The sequence below is a fragment of the Atta colombica genome, unplaced genomic scaffold (assembly GCF_001594045.1).
Source record: "Atta colombica isolate Treedump-2 unplaced genomic scaffold, Acol1.0 scaffold231, whole genome shotgun sequence".
NCBI lineage: Eukaryota > Metazoa > Arthropoda > Insecta > Hymenoptera > Formicidae > Atta > Atta colombica.
In genome coordinates this window covers 143,541-162,436 of record NW_017259329.1, presented here as the reverse complement: position 1 = coordinate 162,436, position 18,896 = coordinate 143,541, and the positions used below count along the sequence as shown (strand labels likewise).

Sequence of the window (18,896 nt, the reverse complement as noted above, 5' to 3'; positions counted from 1 at the left end):
TGTGTGTGTGTGTGTGTGTGTGTGTGTGCATATAATATATAGAGAGATATTTGTTTATTATGTATATATATATACATATATATATATATACATATATATAAATTTAAAAAAGAAAAAATACATACCAGCTGGCAAAAATATTGCTGTTGTTCTTTATTGAAGATCGGAGGCAGACTGGGACTTCTGTGTCTGACTTGTGAGGTCTCCACCTGATCCCGAAGATTAATTAAACTGCCACCGTTATAATCAAGGCATTTGAGATTGTTGTTGCCATTCCCAGAACTTTCCGTCGCTAAACTTTTTAGACTGATGGTGTTCCCGTAATGCCCGGCTGTACGGAAGGGTTGTATGGCAGATCTATCCTTTAATTCTCCTAAAGACAATCTGGCTTCGTTCGAGTAAGTGCTGCAATAGAGATTTCTTGTTTTAAGTTCATCGGCAATTGAAAATTTTAATGTTTTTTATGTTAACAAAGTAAATGATTTTTGAGAATTATTTAATATATTCACGGAAAGAATTTTTTTTTTAATTTTACCCTAAAAATCGTGATAATAATAGGAGAATATGATATTTCAAAAAATTTTATGTGATTCTCTCTGATTTATTAATATTTTCACAATAAAGTGAATTTAATTTATTTTTACTAAAAAACATAATAAATTTCAAACAGATTTTAAAAAGATTTTAAACACATTTTTAAACAGTTTATAATTCTTTATTATTTTAAATAAAATGCCAAGTAGTAATAAATATATAAAATAAGCTAATAAGCTCATTCTTATGATTCATTTTCAACAAGTCTACAGGATGGGCCATCTAGCGTTTGGAATTTCAATTACTGGTTATTTTGAGTTTGAAAGGCGTAATAACATTTATGACGTATCAGAAATTTAGTTTTTTGTTTGACATTTACGAAATGGGTCGCTATACGCTTGAACAAAATTGGGAAATATTGAAAACTTATTTCCAAAGTGGTGAGTCTTCAACCAAAACTAGAGAAATTTACGTGGAAAATTTGGTAGAAAAGAAATGCCTTCAACGCAGTTTGTGGATCAATTTGTGAAGCGAATTTGGCAAACTGGATCCTTATTGGATAAAGCAACTCGTTCACGTGCTCGTCCAGTAAGGTCAACCGAAAACATTGCTGCTGTTACTCAGAGTGTGCTTGAATAATCATCAACATCAACTCGCCATCGTTCTCAAAACTTCAACATTTCACGCACTTCTTTGAGAAGAATTTTGAATAAAGACCTCAGTATGAAGCCGTACAAAGTTCAATTAGTGCAAGAATTGAAGCCGCATGACCGATGCGTTTTCGATTCGCTTAATGGGCTGAACAACGCTTGGTTGAAGATGAGCATTTTTACCGAAAATCATCTTTTCTGACGAACCATTTTCACCTCGGTGGCTATGTGAACAAGCAGAATTGTCGTATTTGGGGGTTAAAGAATCCGCACGTCGTCATGAAAAAGCCGATGCATCCACAACGAGTGACTGTTTGGGTTTTTGATCCGGCGGCATCATTGGGCCATTTTTCTTCGAAAATGAGCAAGGAGTTGCCGTCACTATCAATGGTGAGCGCTACCGCGCCATGCTAAACGAATTCTTGCTTCCCAAATTTGAAGAGGAGGACACAGACGACATTTGGTTTCAACAGAACGGCGCACACAGCCAACGCTACACTCGATCTTTTGCGCACTGTCTTCGAAAATCGCATAATCAGCCGAAATGCTCAATTAGCCGCCTCGCAGCTGCGATTTGACTCCGCTGGATTATTTTGTATGGGGAACCGTCAAAGATGAGTGTTACGCTAACCAGCCAGAAACGATTCAAGAATTAAAACATGAAATCAAAGTTGCCATCGATGAAATACGCGATGAAATACAGTGGAAAATGTATTGAAAAATTGGGTTGATAGAATGGGGTGCAGCCAGCCATGGAAGTCATTTGAATGAAATTTCATGTTTAATGGCAATGTACTATCTTTCCAATAAAGCCATAAACTTTGAAAAATATTCATGCGTTTTTTTTTTAGAGCCAAATTAAATTCCAAATTTTAAATGGCCCACCCTGTAAGCTTCTTGTTCATTTGTTCTTATTTTTTCTTTTTCCAAACAACAATCCCCGAATTTAAAATTATTTGCACCATGTATTAGAGTTCTTTCGATATAATTAGCTACTTCGGATTACCTGATCGAAATTGATTTGATCCATAGCATTCTTGTTACTTTGGGTTATTCGATCGATATCAGTGAATAAATCCGTGGTATCAGCATGACCCGCATGAATTATTAATCACGTTATTATCCCTCTCCTCTCCCTTTTGTTTAGTCGTTTACTTTATTCACGAAATGGGAAATTTTAATGGACCTCGTTCTCATTATAAAAAAAATCAAAAGCTTTCGCTGGAACCACCACAACCGAGAATGCAAACAATAAGAGGAAGCTTAGGCTGAGTCTAATGTTAATCAATTACATGTAATTATAAAGCGTTATGTAGTTATAAAGAGTTATAAAGTGATCATTTTCTAAATTTTCCCTTCCCTTCTTTTAATCCCGTCTTCCTTTTCTTCGAATTCGAACGAGTTTCTCCTGTATCTCCTTATCTACACCCCTCTTCTTCAGAACAACTTAATAACTCATCTCCATCAGTTCTAACCGAAGAAACATTCCCAGACACCTCATCCTCAGCTCTCGACATCAGAATTTATTCGTCCCCCTTCTTCTGCTTTCTCTTTCTTTTTAATCGAATTTCTCGATGAAGTTTCTCCTCCCCGCTCTAAATATTATTATCATTGAGACAATTCTAATTCCCTGCATGCATATTCGTTTGGTTTCCTCAGATTCCCATCTTTTCCAATAACGTCTACATGATTAGTCTAGACTATTATGATCTGGATGAAATCCGATCCATAATTTCTAAGGTTGATTTTCTATACTTCCCTTCTTCCTGACCTCAATATTACGAAGTAATATCCTAATTAACTTTTTCTTTAATTTTTATCTTCCTTCTATCACCATAATAATGGAAATAAAATTTCAAAAGATAAAATAAAAAAATCTGTTCATCAAAAATCTTTTCATCCTCTCCCTTTACATACGAATACACATTCGCTAGTTAATAATATGTATAGAATTATAAGCGTAAATTATCCGATTATTTTTTAAAACGTATTTTGTATTTGTCAATCAAATATTATAATGAGCAAATTTATTAAAATAAATAAATATAATATCATAATTATATAGAAAACATGGTATTTTAGAATGTGTTTTTATATGAGTTTAGTAAAATAACTATTACGGTTGTTTCGAAAGCATTATAAATCAATATACCATCAAAATTATATAACATGTATGCACATCTTTTTCCAAATGTATTAAGAAGTATTAATTTAGTTCTATAATAATAACATATAGATTTGCTGTATTCGCGATAATGAGCGTGATTAATTTAATTTAGTAATCATTATTTTCTTTCATCCTTGAATAAATCAGAATTCATTTGAAATTTATCGATTTTATTTAATTACCTTTGTATTTTACCCTGGCTCTCCATAAGTTCGCACAGATCCATTTCCAAGATAAAGGATTCAATTCCTTGATTTAAAAGGCCAACGAACTCATAGTCTCAATAAACGTTATAATTACGGATGCATCGGATCGTAAAATTATTGGATATCGGATATTCCGTATATCTAAAAGATGTAATGGATATCCGATATTCGAGAAGGCAATTTTTCGAGATGGATATATCCGATATTTTTCGAATATTCAATTAGATTTGGGATAAAGTCTAAAAAAAAGTTGAGTAAAAAAAGAAAAAAAGGAAAAGAGATTGTAAGGAAAAAATAGTGATAATAATTATGATTTTAATGTTATTATTTTATTATTAATAGAGATGATAACTATAGAGAAAAAAAATTGTAATAGATATTGAAATAGATATTTTTTTTAATTTTAATTCCGAAAGATATAATATGATTATGGGAGAAATATAATATTTATTTTATAATACATAATTTTGGAAAGCATTTTAATGCATAAGGCAGACAGAACAGTCCTTATAATGATGACTGATTTAACGTTTTCGTCTGAATTTTGACATGCAGGTTGAATTTCCTTATTACGAAGGCCAAATGCCTAACTTTGAGGGCAAATTTCCTTAATCAGGAATTTTTATTTCCAAATTGTTGACTTTGAGGACGTCTTATCGATCAATAAGGTATTCTGATTAATAAGTTCAATTTCCCTATTTATAAATTAGATTGATTTCAAAGTCGAGATCTCTGGATCGTTACATATCAAACCCGATATATAACCAAATATTAGAGATCACATAATCTTCAACGCAGACAAAAAACGAGTTCTTTCTGATCAAGCGATTTTTCGAGGTTTCTTCAGTTAATATTGAGTAGAAAATAGCTAATGTGATAAACAAAGATTTTATGAAATTTGCATAGCAAACAGAAGTTGACACAATAATTATATAATAGATAATTTTCAATGAGGTCCAAGACCAATAATTATTTTTCTAGGGCAAGATTCTTTTGCTGGGCATTTCGATCTAATCTTGGATCAATTTTCCTTATAAGTCATTTTTTGTGGTAATTTCAACTTTGTAATAAGTTTTCAGCACGAGCGCGAGGTTTATTTCGCGTCTTAAATATGTCCTATTAGTCAAATCAAACACAAAGGATTTATATAAGATAAAAATTAGGTAATTTTGACCAATTAAGTTATATTGTCTACGAGATTGAAATTAAGTAATACAACCAATTGTCATATTTCTTACAAATGAGATTCTAATTTTATTTAACTTATAAGTTAAATCGACTTTGAAGAGTTTGATAAAAATTTGGTCATTTATAAACTAATGTATAACTTTAAAATTGGATGGAGCTTTAAAATTGATTGGAGATGAGAGCTTTGAAGATGAAGAAGATCCATCCATGGACAGTCCAGTGGACATCCATGGACAGTTGACAACGATGAATTGAAGGTGTTGGTCGAGGCAGATTCGTGCACAACGAGAGTAAAGTTAGACGTAAATCATTCAACACTACAACATTCTGAACTACCTCAGGCAAATTGGAAAATCAAAAAAGCTTGAAAAATGGGTGCCGCATAAATTGAATGAAAAAAAACCATCGTTATGAAGTATGCTCTGCGCTTCTTTTGCGCAACAATAACGATCCATTCTTCGATCTTATTGTGACATGCAATAAAAAATTATTTTTATCTTTGTTGCTCATTGAATGTTAAACAAGTGATTGTTGATGTTAACGACGTGATACCTGAAATATTTGGAATTTGAATGGGAATCTAAAGTATAGCGTGAACATACGTACAACCTATTCAGGAAAATTGATAAATTAAATATTTAAAATAAATTAAAAAAGATTATCGATTTAGAAAAAAATCGAACTCACAAACATCGATTACTTAATCGATTTTTCAAAAAAGAAAGTACTCAATTATTGCTTTATCGATTATTTTTGCTCATCTCTAATGATCTGTATTAAAATATGTGTAAATTTTATGAAGCGCTTTGTAAATAAGTAATAAGTAAATAATTTTTTATTAAAATAATTTATAATGTGCTTGATCATTTTTTATTAATAGTTCATAAAACTTTTTTTGTGTATTTCAAAAATTCCTATCTTTATGATAATATTTAAGGTTGCCAAATTGTTCCAACATTTATAATAATATGATAAAATTTAGCGAATTTTAAGTAAAATATAATGAAGAATTCTTTTTGTGTATATACATACGTGAATAATCTATTTTATTGCTGTAAAATGATTAAGATTTAATTAAAATTCTAATTTATAACGATAATATAATAATATTTTTAGTAATTATATTTACCGGATGTGAGTGCGGTTGTAATTGCTATTTGACTTCAGAGTTCCCCAATTAACGCCCAAACGAGCCATTTCTTCTATAATTATAATTGATAAAAAATTGTAATATTAAAATATTATTATTTGTAATAATTTAATATTAAAATAAAGAACTTAATAAGAATTCCAGAAATTCAAAAAAATATTAAGAAACTATAGGACAAATGAGAGTATGACGCGGTATTTAATGCACAAAATCAGCAATTAAATAATAAAAATTAAATATAAATAAATATACATACTTAAAACTTACATAAATATATTTAAGAGCAGAACAGCCACACGCAGGATGTTAGTCATATATCTAAAATGTGTCTATATGACGAATGTATTTCTATATGACGAAAATCATATATCTAAAACATAATTGTTAAAAAATAATAGTAAAAATATAAACGTTTCGGCCAAGATATGACCATTTTCAATAAAATATGCGAAATTATTATAATTTAGTCAATGCAAAACAATGAGTCAAACGTGTTATAAATGATTATAGTTAATGCATGCAGATCATACAATTAAATGTAAACAGAAATTAAAGCCAATATCGATCTGGTGAAAATTTTTCTCATAATTTTTACATGAACTGGAACATTTTTTAGAAATACTCAGAAATATTCGGAAAGTTTATATTTTTTTCTCAGAATTTCTCATACAAGTGAATTCTGAAATATTCTGAAATTTCTCATCCTATAATTTTTAAAAAGTATTTTTAAATTTTTGAGACATTTTGAGAATTTTTGTAACATTTCATCAGAAATTATACTTAAAAAAATCTTAAAAATCTTACGATATTTCATAATTAATAAATATGAAAAATTCTGAAAAAAGATATAAATTTAAAAGATATAAATTTTCTGAGAAATGTTCCAATTCGTAAAAATATGAGAAAGTTATAAAATTATAAAGAAATTCTGAAAAATTATACAGAAATTCTAAAAAATTATATGAAAAATTCTGAGAAAAATTTTCATTAGCGGATGGATTAATTCGTCAAGTTAAGATACTATGCAAAGTTAATCCTCATGTATTTGATTTAGTTAACGATTGCCATGTTACCACAAAATTTCTAAATTTTATTTAAAAATTGTTATGATTAAGATTAAATAGAATAAAATTAAATAAAAAAATGCTAACATACCAGTGACTTTAGGCAATTGCGTTGTAAAAATAACGAGGTGAGTCAATTTTTGCTTGATAGAATTTTAATGTCTGTATATATGTGTTATTAGATGTGGACATATTTATATTTGTGAAAAAGATGGAGAGTCTCTTGTAATATTTAAAAACTCGAACGTTTGACTACATTTTGGGGTCATCTTCAGCGATATATATAAATAGTTTAAAAATTGAATTGAAAAACTTTTAAGCAAACGTTTGACGTCATCAGAAATGATTTTTATAAAATTACAAAATAACAATCTAACCGACAAATCTTACAGTCTTATCGATTATTTAAATCATGCTTATACTGACATTCTTAATAAGTTATCAAAGCTTATAAGAATATATATATTTTAAATACATTACTCATCAATTTCTGTATTTCACATATATAAACCTAAGCTTTCTTTCTTTGTTTATAATTATGTTCTTACGATTTATTTTTACATCATAACATTTCTGACTTTGACACTGTTGACAACTTTTTAACGTCTATCGTTCTGTCTTACCGTTTAATTAATTTATTATCTGATGTTTACAATTATTCCAACTTTTTGTACATCTCTCTTATTTCTGCCTGCATGAGTGTTTTAATTTTTTTATTTTTTTGTTTCATTTTATAACAGTCAATGCCTCTTTCTTTTTTAAATCACTAGAATATTGAAAGATTTTGAATTTATTTTTAAGCGAGGGAGCAATAAATAATGTAGATAGATTACACACTCCATTAATCTCAAATGTAATATATGTAAGTCCAGTAGTTAAAGTGCAACAATTTTTTACAATACATAGTTGATACAGCAATATATTGCAATTGAGATTAACGAAGTGTGTAATCTATCTATATTATTTATTACTTCTTAAATTATATAACAAAAATATATATTGTGCACAAGGACAATGGAACAATCAAAGAAAGAACATGTTACACAAACTTCTAAATATGCGTCCAACGGCCTATTTTTGCATAATTATTGATTTATAGAATTTTTTAAATTAATAACACTGAAGATGACCCGATAAAGAGATCGAAACGTTCGTTATAATAAACGTATATATTGAAAATTGTTTATTGCTCGTAGCCCTTCTTAAATACTTTCTTTATTTATATTTAATTTTTATTAACTGTATATTGAATTTGCGCATCAGTATCGCCGTACTCTCATTTGCCTTAGTTTCCTAATATTTTTTGAATTTAATATTATATAAAATAAAATAATATGTATACTTCCCGTATAAATATTTTATTTTATTTTAGATAGTATTAATCATCACAAATATCTAATTAATAATGCATAAATTACACAATAAATTAAAATAATATAACAAGTTTTTAAATTATACACATACACGCGCGCGCGCGCGCGCGCGCGCGCGTGTGTGTGTGTGTGTGTGTGTGTACATATATATCAACTGACAAGGAAAAAAATTTTTTTAATCTGCCTTTCAACTGAAAGAAAAGTTATGCTTCCATTTTATGCCGAAAAAACACTCCTATTTTTATCAAGAAAGAGAAGAAGATTAAGATTTAGAGAACGCTAGTGAACGATTTTTAAATTAAAATTTCGATTTTCCTTAATACATGTTTAATTTGATGCAAAAATGGTTTAATCCGAATTTTAAATGTGGTACTGTATGTTTTTTTTTGGTCGCTGAACACAATGCAATAATTCATTTAACTCTACATCTTAAGACATATAGCCCGATTAATATAAAAAAATGACAAAATTTCGAGTTCAAGGTCGATTTTAATAAGGTTTCAAGCGTTCAAATGGGTCTTTATTTCCCTCAAATTGTAGGTCTGTTTACCCAGAACAATATCCAGTTGGAATTTTCCTGGGATCTCCTACAGAGCCTTTAAAAGTTGCATTTAACTGGATTAAAAACGTTTTTATGGATAGAAAAATTTTTTTACAAGTTCTAAAATATCACTTTGTGGATTTGACATCCTCAAATCAAATGCCATAATAAAAAACTTTTATTAGAATGAAATAAATACTAATAAAATAATAAAAAAATATACATAATATGCAGTTTATTTTATTTATTAAATTATATAATATTTACTTAAGTTTAAAATTAAACATAATGTAATAGAATGAAATTTAAATAATCAAATGTAAAAAAGCAATTATTTGTAAAAAGATAAAACAGCTACACTTGTTGTTTGTGCTATATAATATTTATATGTTTATAGTAACAACTAACAATTATGCATACATACCGATGTACCGTATTAGTAATTTACATATTTCTTTTGATAGAGCAATAAATAAAAAATTTTACACATCCAAATTACAGCATATAACAATATCTTAGGAGTTGGAATGTTCAGACGTGGCATTCGATACTTCATGTTGATTCCAACATATATACTAACTATATGTACTAACATACACTAACGTTCATCACAAGAGATTATGGATAACTTCATTTATGACAATGTTCGAAGTATAAAAACTTCGATATGATCTCGATTTTACAAAGAGTTTGAAATGTAAAATAATTGCGTTAATTTTATTTTATTACACTAAAGAGGACTTGATATGAAAAGATCGAAACGTCTGTATGTATATTTGCATAATTATTAATCTATTATAAACATATAAATATTTAATTAAATTATATTTTTTTATACTCATTCATTTCATTTTCTAATAAAGAGTTGTTTATCGTCAAATTGAGGCATTTGATTTGAGGATGTCAAAATTACAAAGCGATATATTTGAGAATTTGTAAAAAAATTTTTTTTATCCTTAAAAATATTTTATTATTCAGTTAAATGCAATTCTTAAAGGCCCTATAGGAGATCCCACGAAAATTCAACTGAATCTTGTTCTGGGTGAACAGCTATACAATTTGAGAGACGTAACTCATTTGAACGCTTGGAACCTTGCTAAAATCGACTTTGAACTCGAAATTTAGTCATTTTTTTACATTAATCAGATTGTATTTCTTAAGATGTATATTGTAGAGCTAAATGAATTATTATCATTATCATTCAGACCAAAAAAACATACAATATCATGTTTAAAATCCAGAATAAGCTATTTTTGCATCAAATCAAACATGTATTAAGGAAAATTGAAACTTTGATTAAAAAATCATTCATTAGCAACCTTTAGATCTTAATATTTTGTGATAAAAAAAGTTTAGAAGTGTTCTTTTGGCATGAAATGGAAATTTTTTAGTTAAGAAGCTGAATAAAAAGAAAATTTTTTTTTCCTCTTGTCAATCTAATATACATATTATATGAGTACAAAAAAAAAACACAAATAAGCGAAAAGGCGAAAACATTATTCGATCAAAGTGAAATTTACGCAAAAATATCATTATAGACATCAAGATTTGAAAAATTTTCAATTCTTCATTTATTTGTGTTTATTTATTTGTGTTTATTTATATTGATAAATTTTCTATTTATTATTATAAAAGAAATAATTCTATACACATTATTTGTTCATGTATCGATATTTAATTATATTAAAAAAATTAAAGTAAATGTTATATTATTATAAAAAAATAAAAATATAATTTAATAAATACAAAAAAATATTAATATTTTTAGACTGAAATTTTAAAAAAATCTATCTAAAAAATATTAAAATCTAAATAAAAGAATTTAGTAAATATTTTATTCACCATTAATTTCTTAGCAATTGTAAGTAATTAGTTGTTAGTTTACTTACCCCTTTCTTTCGCCCACTGGAGTCTCTTTTGTTCTATCAGCGATGTCCTTCCAATCATCCTCGTATACGATTTTTACGGGAAGACGTAATGAATAAATGCGGCAGCAACAATGGACGATAAAAAAAGGCGAAAGAGGATCTTAAACTAAGTTCTCTAAACTAAAACCACAATTATTGATATCGTTGACTGTCTACCTATTCAGGAATCAGCAACAGTCAGCGGAAATTTCCATTGGTAGCAATACTTCGAAATACACACACTCGAAACTCGTGTTTCAACGTGTCATTTATTCAATAAATCATTTAATTCGCATAAATTTATTCGCACACTTCCGCGATTCGAATCTTTATCATGAGACTTTAATACAAATTATTGTGACGTCTTGAAGTACATTTTTGGTCTAGTTTACATCGTACATTTGATACACGTACTAACTAATAACTTTCCACTAAATTATTTTAATTTGATCGATATATTGAAAGAATGATATAAGAATGATTAAATTGATGCAATATGCATTAAAATGATTAATTAAATACATATATCATATATATGTTTACACATATTATTGAAATTAAGCTAATTCAAAAAAGAAAATAGAAAGTTACTAGTTAGTAACTGTATCAAGTGTAAATTATGTTTTTATACTTGAAAGAATCAATATTGAAGCTACCCATAAAAAAGGTGTATCATGCAAAATCTGAAATTTTAATGTCAATTTTTGTTGTTTACTCTTTTTTATAAAATAAATTTTTTCACACTAAAATATGATTTGAAAAATTTCAGTCAGATTCTTATTGTCAGACATTAATTGAGATTATCATTTATTAATTAAATTTATCAGAATTATAATTCTGTCATAGAAAATTTTATTATTAAATATCTAAAATCTACTATAATTTAATTGATATTTTAGAAAATGATTTCTCATTTTACCCGTTATGATTTTTTAAAAATAAATCTGTCGAATAAAATCGAGGTAGGCTACCTCGTGTAACATTTTTGCACACCTCTCGGCTGATCGGAAATCACCCCGATGATGAATCGCTCAGTTTCCACTATGAACCGATTTCCTCCCATACGAAACATTCCATTGTCACGAAGATTTTTGCGAATGGAATCTCGACAGCGTTCCTCTCTTGTCAATAATTAAAAAGCAATCCGAAATTTCTCCGACGAAATCTCATTCTTCGAAACATCGTCGTTCTTCGGACTCGCAAAGTTTTGCGGCCTTTCACCGCGTCAATATTTGTGCTACTGTAGAGATCGCGCGTGGTAGCGACTATCGAAAAAGTCCAAGAGACGTGGGGGTGCGAATTCGATCGCAGGTTTCCATAGGAACGCGCGAATACTTCCTAGCACCGTGTTCTCAGAGTCGATAATATTGATCGTATAATGATAAGGGATAATGACCTCCACTTTCGCGGTCAGAGATCATATTTCTGCGCCGGCCTCTCTCTTCATTGAAGTGTGAGAGATTCTTCCGCGAAAGACAAGTAAATCGAAAAAAAAAAGTATCAAAAAAGTGGATTGAAGAAATCTTCATTGGACTTTAAGGGAGGAAAACACTGTAATGATCCAAAATATAAAAGGTATTTTTGGAAATTTTTTACAAAGAAAATAAGCAATGTTTAAGCAAATGTTTTTAAATTTTGAAAGATATATTATTAGGTATATTTTTAATTAATATAAGGATCGCTAGTAGATGCGTGAAAAAACGGTCGTTCTCCCTGATGAAAATAAAATATAAAGCGAGTGTCAATAAAGTGTTAATTGGAATGTAAAGGAAATGGGAATAAGGAGAGAATAACAGAAACGTAAATGAAACTCGAAAGAAGCAAAAATTGGAACATGAAACATAAAGAAGGTATCAAACTAATCACTAAACGTTAAAGAAACATAAATAAAAGTATAGATAAATTCTTCAGCAAGCACGAGCAGAATGTTCGTTGGAATGGAGCGTGATTAGGCAGTCTAGAGAAAGTAAACAGAGTATCATGAGTTCTTAGTTCATTCAACGTGAATGAAATGTAATTGATGTTCTTGATAAGCAAATGATATTTTAAAATATATTTCATTTATTCAGTAAATATTTAAAAAAAGTGCTATGCTTTCTTTTTGGAGTGAGCCTAGGGACTCACTTCAAAAAATTATTTCATTAGAACACAACTGAAAAATCTTTCAATGCTACGTCTATCCTAGTCTATGCAGTTTTTTAAATTTGAAAAGTTAGTTCTCGCTAAGTCCCTCTGTGGTGGCGGTATTGTGTACTACTCATCGCGCTTCGTTTACATTCGCTATACAGCTCAATGATGCTCCGTGTATTTCTTGCCGAACGTTTAGGAAGCGTAGATAAAATACTAATGAATGAAGTGTTTAGGAAGTGTATCGGTACGCTCCATGCATTCTTTGCGGAATGTTGAGAAACATTAATGAAAAAAGAAATTTAAAACGTGGGAAATGTGATAAATGTTTTGAGCACACTTTACGGAACATTTGGGGAGAATTCGTGGAGCATATATGAATATTCAGAACCACTAAGAGTCAATAGAAAGTTAATGAAGTATTTAAGAAGTGTTAAAATTCTTTGTTCATACTTCTTTGAAGCTTCGGCAAGCTTTACATTTTCAACAGAGTAGCGTAAAAGATGATGCTCGTATCATTTTGATCTAGAAGAACCACGAAGGAATATTATACATGAGTCCTATAAAATTATTGGGAGTACAAATTAGTTCGGTCCCTAAAGATGGCTCCAGCTGTTGTGAATGGTTCATAATGACAGCTGATTTTGGCGGTTTCAGAGAGGTTAAACAGCTAATCTGCTAATAATATTCATCAGTTTATATCGCTTTGAATTTCATACAAAAACCTTGATTTTTAATGTGTTTGAAATGTCGAATTTTGTGTTAACCAAGCAGCATTTGCGGGAGATTTTGATTTTCTGCTTTAATTGGAAGAAAAGTGCTGCTGAAGCCCATCGAATGCTTGTCGAAGTTTATGATGACACTGCTCCAACTGATAAATCATGTAGGGAATGGTTTCGATGTTTCAAGGATGGAGATTTCAGCGTTGAAGACAAGCCTCGCTCTGAATAGCCAAAAAAATTCGAAGACAAAGAATTAGAGGCATTACTCGAAAAAGATCAGAGTCAAACGCAAGAGAAGCTTGCAGAATCATTGAGGGTAACTCAACAAGCCGTTTCTGTACGATTGAGAGTCATGGGAATGATTCAAAAACAAGGAAATTGGGTGCCTTATGAATTGAAACCGAGAGAAACGTTGAAAGGCAAGTTTTTCACTTGCGAACAACTGATTCAAAGACAACAGAGAAAAGTTTTTTGCATAGGATTGTGACTGGAGATGAGAAGTGGATATTCTACGACAACCCCAAGAAGAAAAAATATTACGCTAAGCCCGGTCAATCGTTGCCATCGACTTCAACACCACGGCCGAACATTCATAGTTCGAAGATCATGCTCTGTATCTGATGGAACCAAAAGGGTCTTGTTTACTATGAGCTGCTGAAATCTGGCGATTCCACCATCACGGGCGATCGGTATCGGCTACAATTGATTCGTTTGAGCCGTGCATTGCGAGAAAAACAGCCGGAATACGAGCAAAGACATGATAAAGTTATTCTTCTTCATAACAACGCTCGATCTCATGTCGCTAAAGTCATAAAAAAATATTTGGAAACGCTCAAATGGGATGTTTTATCGCACCTGCCGTATTCTCCGGACATTGCTCCTTCTGATTACTGATTGTTCCGAAGAATGCAGCAAATCACTGATTCACTTCTTTCGCAGAAATCGAAAATTGGATCGCCTCCAAAGACGAGGCATTTTTTCAAGATGGAATTCGAAAATTGCCTGAGAGATGGGAAAAAGTAGTAGGCAGCGATGGACAATACTTTAATTGATCTGTTCATTCATTTTGTTTTGAAATAAATGCATTTTTGAACGGACCGAACTAATTTGTACTCCCAATAAAAACAAAATTTTTTTTACTTAAAAATTACCTAATAATATACCCTTTAAGTTTTAAAAAGATCCATTGCTTCCTGAGTAGAAATGTTTGGGCGATCCAAATTTCTATATTGGGCATCATGAGAAATGTGTAGTACGCCAGTATCAGAAATTTAACCAGGCACTACAACCTAGTATTTTATGTAGGAGATCTAGATGCTAGACAAAGGGTGCTTTCCAGTTACTAAATACATCTTGACACTAAACATACACAGGAATAAAGCATAAAGTGTAGTATTGTGCATGACTCAATTGAAACAGCGATTTCGGATAGAATAAGGTTAATTTTTCAATATATGCTTATGCCTTGATATTTTGTAATCCGTAGTAGTGCATTTCTATATGTGTATAGTAGAGAGCCTCACAGGAAGAATGACAAATTGTATTACGTGAATACTCAATCAGGACGGAGATCAAGTGAACAATTTTCTCCAATCTCTTCCATGCCTATAGAATTTTGATGCTCATACCCAATCAGAGGAAACCGATCACGTGATACAGTTTGCCACTCTTCCTGTGAGGCTCTGTAGTGCAAATTATGAATAATAATTAAAGTCGTATAAAACTTAAAAACTTCTAATAATATCTAAAGTAAAAATATCTCATGTAAAAATATTATTAATATAAAATTTAAAATTATTATATATTTTATATTAATAATGTTTAACATGATTTTGATTTTATTAGGATTTTTATGCAACCTTAATAATTGTCACTACTTTATTATATACAATTATATATACAATTATATATACAATTACCTTTGATAAATTAATAATCTTGTATACAGGTCGAAATGTTTGTTCAATTATATGAAATTTAATTTCATTTTATCTCTCTCTCTCTCTCTCTTTCTCTAGTTTAGTAATAAAATAACTTGGCTTATATTCAATATTGGCCCATTTTCAATTGAAAATTACTTGATTTGTAAACATTTAATGGCTGTGTGCAATTAAAAATAATTTTCGGTTTATATTAAAAGAAGTAATGAGTATATATATTCATTATTTTTTTCAATATAAACAGAAAATTATTTTTAATTGCACATAATCGTTAAATTAACTTTGTCTCACACAATCCTATTTTTATGCACTGAAATACAAATAATACCATAATACATATACTGATTTTCAAATAGAGCGCTAAAATGTTGCTAGACAAGATGGCTGACCTCCCTCCCCCCTGTCGCACGGTCCCTTCGCCCATTAGTTGACTTTACACTCCGTCTAGATATTCATACATCCATGCAATCGATGCACTTGGTTGACTCACATTACTCATATGTATGTATTTAATGCAGTGTTGTTTACCTGCAATCCGTATTTATGCGTCAATTCTATGAACCATCATTGTAGATAGATTTTCTCTGATCTCAAGCAGATGCGTATTCTGATTCTGTCATTAAAAGTTATGTCGTTAGATCAGACTGTATGCGAAGGTAATTAATACGATGATACACATTAATACGATGATAAATATCACGCTGTATTTAAAACCGGTTTACAGATAAACAATCTGTCACCAGCACCAATGTGTATCACTCATCTTCGATTAATGATTCTTGTCATTTTTTTATCATTATTCCAAATCGAAGCTCGAAAGACGATTCAATCAAGTTCAATTGGCGTTAATGACATTCAATTTAAATGATTGAAATAAATGACTCGTCGGTTTTGAGATTATCTTTGAAGCTGAACTGCTTCTCGCACTTTCAGATCTGAAAGCTTTCGAAAGACGACTCACTGAAGTTATTGCCAGCCTACAACCAGCTACTACGCGATGGAGAAGTATGCTTCTTAATTTTTATATTTACAATGTATTTCTGTAATGGCATATTTATATATAAAGTGCTATAACATAAATAATTCTTTAAATTTTTTCTATTTTTATCATTCTAATTATGTATACTAAAAATTTAATTTGTTAGAAGTTTATCATGCTTTATTTAACTTAATTGTAATATATTAACGATACATATCTGAATATTCTTATAGTGTTGTTGGGTTTAATGTCTATTTGCACTGCTATTGGTGCTTGGCATTGGTTGACAGATCCCAACACATCAGCAGTGTCCTTCACACAGAGTTTATGCAATCATCCATTCTTCACAATGGCTAGTATAATATTAGGTAGATACAGAGGGACTGACTATGCATTTTGCACAAGTTGATATGGCAATTGCATTTTGGAAATCATTTTCTAGTGATACTGTTTATGATGGGAGTGCATAGACGGGTAATAGCACCCAGTATTATAACTCAGCGAGCCAGAAGTGTACTTGGTGATTTCAACATGAGTTGTGACGACACTGGAAAATTGATCCTGAAGCCTACGAGACCTCCTCATCCTCATGAAACTTAGAGTCTTTGCAGCAATAATAATTATGAATTTCAAGTATGTTCTTTTTTGTGCGATACAAGATTGTTCAAAATTCTGACGAGCTGAGAATTTATAACTGTATATTTTAAGCCTTGAGTTCTAATTAATTATGCATCTGAATTATATGAACTTTTTTATAGCGCATATAACTTTTATGTATGTGAATATAATATGGAAGATGTCTGAGTATATATAAAATCTTGGAATCACAATTTTATTTTAAAACTTGAATTAATACTACTTCTTATCTCATTATATCTTCCTACTTTGAAGATTTAAAGATATCTTGGTAAAAAATAGAACAGCGATCTAACTTGTAGCAATGTAATTGTGCAGTAGTGTAACTTTTTTCCTCTTAGGTAACATGAAAAATGAAATATTATAATCCTTCTATAATAAAAAAAATTTCACTTTTACGTTTTTGTCTTAGGGAAAAAATTACAGGATTGTTATCCAGAAAATTGTAAGTGGGAATAAGAGATTAGATTGAAATTTCATATAAATTGCAATTCCGAAAATTTCTGAAAATTTATCTGTAGAACACAAGATAAAATTAAAATATTGACAAAGTCTCAGGAGATCACATTGATAGAGTTGGTCATAGATAATAAATTAAGGAAGTAGTGTAACTAAAGTTCCTAAAACTACAATTCTAAAGTCACATGTATATAACGATCAAAACATTTATTCGTAGTAATATTCCGCATTATAATATTCTTTTTCGATTTCAGTATGCATAATTACGTAATTTGTCTTTTTAAAATAGTCACATGTACATTTTAATCTATGCGAACTATCGTTCGTTCACAGTCAAATATTCATGAGAAGTCTCTTGTCAGTCCTGAAATCGTCGAAATTAGACTACAGTATGCATTATATACAGTAATGATTGCGCGATCTCGTATCTATCTTTAATATTATCTTTAATATTATCTATAATATGTCGATGGACAATGATTGCGTATTTGAAAAATATTTTGCAAGGCGTCTCTAACAATTGTACAGAGGTTCAATCAGTTCAATGCACAACTTTTCAGAAATATGTGTATACATGCATGCACACCTTATCATCAACTTGAAAAGTCAGCTAGTCGATCAATCTATGAATTTCGTGAAAATTTTGCCAAAGGTGTAAACTGAGTTTGCAAAATGATTATAAAGTAAATTTCATTCGTAAGTGTCTTACGCTTTTCGTAACAAGCACACAAATTTGATTACATGAATGCCAATTACGTGCAGATCTAATATAATTTGAGGTAAAGAGATCGCTGATAGAATACAAAATAAATCGTACATATCTTACGGAATATTTAAGTTTTTTTTTGGACATACATCGCATTACATTGCAGGAACATTGTTATCTTGTATATATCTCCTCTTTTGTAACAATTTATTTCATAAAAATGAATTTATATTAGCCTATTTAGATACTGTATTATTTCGCGAAAAAAGATTCAAAAAGGAGTTAGGCAATTCTCATCATTTAAATACAAATCGAGAATTACAATATACAATAGATTTTTCTTTATGTTCTTGTCATCCTTGTATTTGTTCGTATTCCCAATAAGAATAGTATCATGTAGTTGTAAAAATTTTTTATTTATGTGTACATAAATAAAAAATTTTTATTTCCTCACCAAAAAACAGTTACGAACGTTATCTTCAATATTAACAGCCTCAATAACTTTCGTTTCATCCATTGGTATTTCCTCATTTCATATTTACGCAAT

The 18,896-nt window shown here is 29.8% G+C and overlaps 2 protein-coding genes across 2 annotated transcripts in view; one reads left to right on the top strand and one right to left on the bottom strand.

The window, feature by feature from the left end:
- Window positions 1–10,820, bottom strand: part of LOC108688391 (histone-lysine N-methyltransferase, H3 lysine-79 specific) — a 61,692-nt gene extending 50,872 nt beyond the window's left edge. Inside the window, exons 1-3 of the mRNA XM_018194636.1 lie at window positions 10,763–10,820; window positions 5,875–5,947; window positions 126–405 (exon numbers count right to left, since the gene is read on the bottom strand). Of these exons, the coding sequence (XP_018050125.1) occupies window positions 126–405; window positions 5,875–5,947; window positions 10,763–10,820 (411 nt within the window). The remainder of the gene's footprint in view (window positions 1–125; window positions 406–5,874; window positions 5,948–10,762) is intronic.
- Window positions 10,821–16,069: 5,249 nt separating this feature from the next.
- LOC108688389 (nuclear envelope phosphatase-regulatory subunit 1) lies at window positions 16,070–17,204 on the top strand. The gene is made up of 4 exons (XM_018194634.1): window positions 16,070–16,225; window positions 16,503–16,574; window positions 16,782–16,916; window positions 16,991–17,204. Exons 1-4 carry the CDS (start codon window positions 16,168–16,170, stop codon window positions 17,146–17,148), a joined length of 423 nt encoding a protein of 140 aa, XP_018050123.1. The 5' UTR covers window positions 16,070–16,167; the 3' UTR covers window positions 17,149–17,204.
- The last annotated feature ends 1,692 nt before the right edge of the window (window positions 17,205–18,896 follow it).